This window comes from Sinocyclocheilus grahami, unplaced genomic scaffold (genome assembly GCF_001515645.1).
Source record: "Sinocyclocheilus grahami isolate Dianchi unplaced genomic scaffold, SAMN03320097.WGS_v1.1 scaffold70.1, whole genome shotgun sequence".
Taxonomy (NCBI): Eukaryota; Metazoa; Chordata; class Actinopteri; order Cypriniformes; family Cyprinidae; genus Sinocyclocheilus; species Sinocyclocheilus grahami.
The window spans coordinates 925,720-932,772 of record NW_015505249.1 but is presented as its reverse complement, the minus strand read 5'-3'; the positions used below and the strand labels follow the sequence as shown (position 1 = coordinate 932,772).

General features: G+C 38.9%; 1 protein-coding gene across 1 annotated transcript in view; it reads left to right on the top strand.

Annotated features, from left to right (window-relative positions):
- The first annotated feature begins 891 nt into the window (after window positions 1-891).
- The window catches only part of olfm1b (olfactomedin 1b), a 34,689-nt gene continuing 28,527 nt past the window's right edge, over window positions 892-7,053 (top strand). The window contains exon 1 of the mRNA XM_016272398.1: window positions 892-1,351. Coding sequence (XP_016127884.1) covers window positions 1,286-1,351 — 66 coding nt within the window. The 5' untranslated portion in view covers window positions 892-1,285. The remainder of the gene's footprint in view (window positions 1,352-7,053) is intronic.

Sequence of the window (7,053 nt, the reverse complement as noted above, 5' to 3'; positions counted from 1 at the left end):
CACACACACACACACACACACACACACAGAGTGGCACCAAAATATATTTGGATTCTTAAAATGTCTGAATGTTATTGCAAAGATGATAAAACATCAATTCAAGTGGCATCTTGACAAATGCCGCAGCATCTTTTCTCAGGAATGACTTTAATTTTCTTCATTTTTGCTCAATGACTTGTAAGTTTAGTTTTTAGAGGAATAGTATATCTTACACCAGCTAAACTTCTTTGTGTTAAAAAGTTTTGCTTGAAAAGTGTTGCGTGCTCACTTTATTCAAGATAAACGCCACTTGGTGTTATATTTTGTTACCTAATGCAATTAAGTCGATACATAATTTACAGTAAATGTGGCACACTTAATCTCTCAAAATTTTAGAGGTAATTATACAGTACTTATGCCATGCTAGGCTGAATTTATTTAATCGAAAATACAGTAAAACTGAACATTGTGAAATATTATTACAATTTAAAACAACAAAAAGCACCATAAAACTCTCATGGTCAAAATTATCGATTTTTTTCTTTTATGCCAAAAATCATTAGGAATTTTTAAAGATCATGTTCCATGAAGATATTCCTACCGTAAATATATCAAAACTTTTGAGACAACTTTAAAGGCGATTTTCTCATGACCCTTAAAATGACCCTTATGACTGGTTTTGTGGTCCAGGGACACATTTTTGTGGAAACCGTGGTACAAGAATGACCAGATTTTCTTTAGAAAATATACCATCTGATTTCGTTTGAAATACGTTGTATCCTTCGTTTTAAACGCCGTTTGCAGATAAAATGTCCTTACAGGTGTATTAAGACTGTTTTGACGCCGCGCAAGGTTCGACCAATTAGCTCAGTCCTGCTCTTCCTCCTCTCGCTCATCCCGTTGAATTTCCCACGCGCGCCGTATGTCACATCCGGTTTCAGTACCTAGGACAGCTGGCGCTCGCGCTCCCCAGTCTCTCTGCCTCACACAACCAGACACACACAAAGTTTGGGGCTAACCAGACCTCCCTGCGTGACGCTAGACCTCCGAAACCGCTCATCTAACGGGAACGGGTGTCACAGGGGGGCAGAGAGACGACGCTCCGCGCGCGAGATGCCCAGAGACGGTTGCGCGAGATTGAGTGCTGTTTCTCTGTCATTCCGTTGCTGAGAAGAGAGAGAGAGAAAGAGAGACAGCGAGAGTCCGGGGACAGAGGAGCGAGGAGAGAGCACCGAAGAGCGGGTCTTAACGAGGCACCGGACCTGATCTGCATGCGAGAGCGAGACCGAGCGAGCGGAGGCGCGAGATGCAGCGCGTGAACAAGCTCTTGAGTCTCATCGTGCTGGTGCTGATGGGCACGGAACTCACACAAGTAGGTCTATCGCCATCTTTACCTCCCACACACACTCTCTCCCTCTCTCTCTCTCTCTCTCTCACACACACACATCTAACACAGATCCGATTGCGGTGAACTAGCCGAATTAATAGGCAGAAGAGATTAACGAATGGGATTACAAGACCAGAGATATGAAGAGTCCACGCTTATACTCAATGACAGCTCACAGCAAACAGGAGAAACAATCAACGCACGACCAAGTTGCACGAAAAGCGCGTTATTTACATATTTACACCTCATGTATTAAAGCAAACATTTATGCTACAGTGCATTCAACCCTCATGTAAGCTACTGTTTAGTCTGACTTTGCATTCTTTGTGTGGGGTCCCAAGGACTACAATTCTATAAGCGTAAAAATAACAATAGCCTAGTGAAAATAAGCTTGGTAACACTTTATTTTAAGGTGTACTTGTTACATGTACTTGCTATTATAATAACAACAAATTATGCATAATTACATGCAAGTAACCCTAAGCCAAACACTAATCCTAACCATGTAGTAAGTACATGTAGTTAATTAATATTACTCGGTACTTAAATGTATAATTAAACTGTAACAAGGACACCTTAAAATAAAGTGTAACCTAAGATTTTTATATGTTCTTCTAATGGAATCAACCCCCATCCAGCAGATATTATCCTAAAGACCACATGCACTTTTCAGAAATGTGACCAAATGCTTCTGTTTGGAGCATTGAAAATATACATTTGCCGAAAAACACAAAACAAATCTAGCAGAAGTGTATTTTATGTTGCATTTCATTGCACATATTCATGTTTCTGAGACCTAAATTATGTTTTAAGTGTGTTATGACAAGCTCACATATATAACTAGCACAAGTCGATGAGTATCAAGCTGATAAAAGTATGTTTTTGAGCTATTGGAGGCTTTGGGAGACCCCAAACAGAACTTGAGAAGTGCTAAGTAATATTAATGCACTTCACATTTTGTAGAGCTGTAATTGCATATTGCTATTATTAGCACTACTAATTACTTGAGAGTAATTCGAAAAAGTGCACATTAGGGCCTAATTATGATTATTTCTCAATAAGAGAGGGAAAGAATATCGAAATTTCTCAAATTGGGGCTGACAAGTCACCACCTGTCATAATGGTTTCTATATACCTTGTGTCATATGCCATATTAAATTATGCATGAATGAAAATATGTTGTAGATGTATTGTGTGTTTAGGAGGAGCTGAGATGAGTCTCAGGGCCCATTTTCTGTTCTGAGCATGGGCTACATGCTTTATTACTGGATTCAACACTCTTAAAAATAAAGGCTATGTTTAGAAACCTAAGAGTTTTATGGATTCATGTCAAACTAAGGAGAGTCTCCTTGAATTCCTCAAAGAGCTTTTTATCCTCTAGTTCTTTAGAAAAGCAGTTGTGTAGTGGTGCTTTAATGGATCATGAACCAAAGCACTTATCTTGAATATGTATGATGTGACTTCAATATCTTCCAAAGAACACTCTTAAAAATAAAGGTTCTTTATTGGCATCTATGGTTCCTTGAAGAACCTTCATCAATTCTAAGAAAATGTTTCTGACAACGTAACTGTTCACTGAACGATCTTTTGGGGAATCAAAATGGTTCCCCTAAAGAATCATATCAACTTGTGGAAAATGGCCATCCTATGACCCCTTTAAACATCCATGGAACCTTTACATTCCACAATGGGTTCATAACAGTGGAAAAACGTTCTCTAGATTTTTAAAAGCTCCTCACACTAAGAAAAAAATGGTTCTTTTAAGAAATGATCACTGAAAAGTTCTTTGGGGGTTTTTCTATGGTATCACTGCAAAAACACACTTTTGGAATCGTTATTTTTAAGAGTGTATCAAGTGTTTTTTCTTATCAAGTTGAGAAGAAAAAACAATTAAAAACCTATATAGATTTATCGGCCAACATATCGGTTATCGGCTTTCAAAAATAAAGGATTATCGGTTATCGGTATCGGCCAAAATTTTCATATCGGTGCATCCCTAAAAACCTTTATTTTAAAGAGTGTACAGACCACATCTTAACACCACCTACAAAAAACAACACTCCTTACCTTAAACGCCAACAAATACATGAACCATGGTTCATAAAACACGACTTACTGAACACCATCCACAAACATCTCCTAAAATGTAAATACTCATCACAGAACACCCCTAAACACACACAAAGCACTGCTTAAAACTGCTTACAGCAGCTGAACCAAAAATCAAAAGCTCAAGAAGTACACCTACTAAACACAACCCACAAAACATCTCCTTAATGGAAACACCACTCACTGAACACCACTAAGAAAAAAAAGCCCATAACACCACCCACAGAACAGCTGATGGATCTCATAATACAGATTTGCTAAACACCTCCATCATTTCACCCACCCATTATCAACTAGTTTCCAGAATGGAAACGGTTTGACAGAATGAGGTCTAAACTGATCTCATTTGAAAATCAGTAACATTATTTAGGTCAAAATGCAAGCTGGAACTAAATATTTCCCCTGTTCAAGTTATGCGCCAACCATCGATTGGATTCAAATTGATCCACCCAGCAGTTATTCTAGAGGGCCTAATAGATCTAAAACTACTGTATTAAAGCACTGAGTAGGTCAGATTACACAAGATGACCCTTCACTGTATGATCATGCAAAACACCACTGATTTGTGTTTGTTTGACAGGAACTTTCAGACATATGCAGGATAGAGATGGGCATCAGATCTTTCTAGCTTGGAGCATCATGCACCACTTAAAGTCCTAGGAGACATAAGACCAAAGAATAGTCCTCATTTCTAATAAATGAGTAGCTCTTTATTTGTATGTTCGATATGTCCCGCCCAAATGTCCTGTTTTCAATGGAAAAAGCTAATACAGGAAATCAAACTACAATCGTCAGATGATTTCACAGTCTCTAAACCACACAAAATCACAACTAAACTTGACAGCCAGGGATCATCATGAATTTTTCTGTACTGAAAATGGTCTTGTGACATGAAGCCATAATAACAGAATGTACTTTTCAGAATGACAGAAGTAAATGATGTGCAACAGGTGTACCTCAGTTTTTTTTTTAACTTTTAGAAATTTAGTAATACTTTTAGTATTCATCTAATATATACATATATACACATAATTGTAATATATATATATATAAAAAATAGAAAATGGTTTAATTGGAATTGATTTAAAATAATCTTCATTAAAATTAATTATATATACATTATATAAAGCTGTATAACACTTAGCTAATAATTCTGACAGGACAGGTGCACGTTTAGTTTCAGTTGGCATGATGCTTCTGTTCCCATCGGTGCTTATGCTGTCTTTTCAATTTGCGTTAATGTCCTAATCGTATTTCAGTATGTAGCCCAAGTCCAAATGTAGAATCCATTCAAACTTCCATTAACGAGAGACAGAGAGAGAGAGAGGATAATGTCTCCTTCTCCGCCAGCTATAGAATGAATGATATTTTTTCTTGATTACCACGGTACAGATACACATCTTCCATGGTCTTATCACCTTTATGGAGATAAAGGTCATCTCTACGCTCTCACAGAAGAGAATAATCTAGCCTGTGGATGAGAAGAATTATCATATTAGTAATGGCTCCGCCTTTAATCGATTGTGTCTGGTTTGGAGTATGAAAGGGAGATAAAAGGAAAGCGTGTGTGTGCGCGTTTAAAAGGAAACACAAGCTGTTGTTTATATGATGCCATTTCACCAGCAGTGACACTCATTGTTTCTCTCTAACAACCCATAAATCACATGTACACACGCACACACGTTGTTTTGAGATCTCCAATCGATAGCAAGACAGATCTATCATCAGCATGCGCTCAATCTTTATACTTGTGTTGTCCATCATATAATTTTGTAGCATCTGAACTGTGAAAGGGCAAGTGTGTGTGTTTACTGTTTTGTAAAGAAGGAGACAGACACAGCAGGAGGATACAGACACATTGACTGGACAGTGAATGATTCGAAAAGCTGTAAAATCATATCAACAGCCCTGACAACCACTGAGAACATCTTAGCAATTGTACAGCAACCTACTTAGTACACTTGAATAGCATAGCAACTCCCTGGCAACCACCCAAAACACCCTAGCAATCCAACTGCAACACACAAACAACTATTCAAAACACCCTAGCAACTGCAAAGCAATGTAAAATTAATAAACAAACTTTCGTAGCATAGCAACACCATGGCAACCACCAAAATACCCAAGCAAATCAAACTGCAACACACAAACAAATTATCAAACCACCCTAGCAGCTGCAAAACAACAAAATCACCAAACATACTTTAGTAGCATAGCCAACCACCCAGAACACCCTAGCTAACAAACAACCGTCAGAACACCCTAACATCACTAAGTACACATTAGAATCATAGTAACGGCCCTGGCAAATACTCAGAATACCCCAACAACTGCATAGCAACTGACTTAGTACTAAAGTACACTTTAATAGCATAGCAATGCCCTGGCAACCACCCAAAACACCCTAGCAACCCAACTGCAACACACAAACAACTAATCAAAACACCCTAGCAACTGCAAAGCAACAACAAAAAAAACTAAACACACTTTAGTAGCTCAGCAAACACCCTGGCAACCCTTCAGAACACCCTAGCAACCAAATCCCAACATACGGACAACCCTAGCAATAGATTAACAATCACTAAGTACATTTTAGAATCATATCAATGGCCCTGCCAAGTACTCAGAACACACTAACAATTGTATAGCAATTGACATAGTACTAAAGCACACTTTAGTAGCATAGCAATGCCCTGGCAACCACCCAGAACACCCTAGCAACCAAACAACCAACAAAACACCCTAACATCACTAAGTATGCTTTAGAGTCATAGCAACAGCCCTGGCAAATACTCAGAACACCCTAGCAACTGCATAGCAACTGGCTTGGTACTAAAGTACCGTTTAGTACCATTATACCACCCTGGCAACCACCCAAAACACCCTTAAAACTTGCCTGTGAAATTTGCACAGCCAAGCACCACTAATTTTCTTCAAGGAAATGTAAAAATCTACCATCTGTTCACACACACAAACACACATCGCTCTCCTTCCCTTTACCAAGATATAAAACAAAATTTTCCTAAATCACAAAATAAATCGCTATGTTTTGAAGCAGTCGTATTTCAGCTGCTGACAGATTTTCTGTAAACTACCACTGAAAACAGCAGGAAGAACAGACTGCTTGGAGAGGCAGAGGAGGAGGCGCAGGGGTAGGGAAGAGTAAGTGTTCAAACAGCAGGGCTCCGTTCCAAACACCTCTGCAGTACCACGGGCACCACGAGGCAGACCATTTGAAGTTCTGCAGAAGAAAACTTCTAAAAACATGGACTTTACTTCCTCCTCTTCCTCTCCACACTGCAGAACCATTGGGGAGGTCTCCAGCACAGACCGATTGATAAATCACTCAGATCGCATTGGACTGTTTTTTTACGCTCAGCCTCAAGCTGAAGGCTTTACAGACCATTACAGATGAGTTACTGCTGCCACAGTCTCCTTTTGTCCAACAGCTCAAATGGTTTCTGCTGGTACATTCTGAACCAATCGTCATCCAGCACTCCTGATCTCCAGGATATTATCGTTTTGCTGGGGGCTGCAGAAATCGCACAGCCTACACATGAATTATTAAAAGATGATAA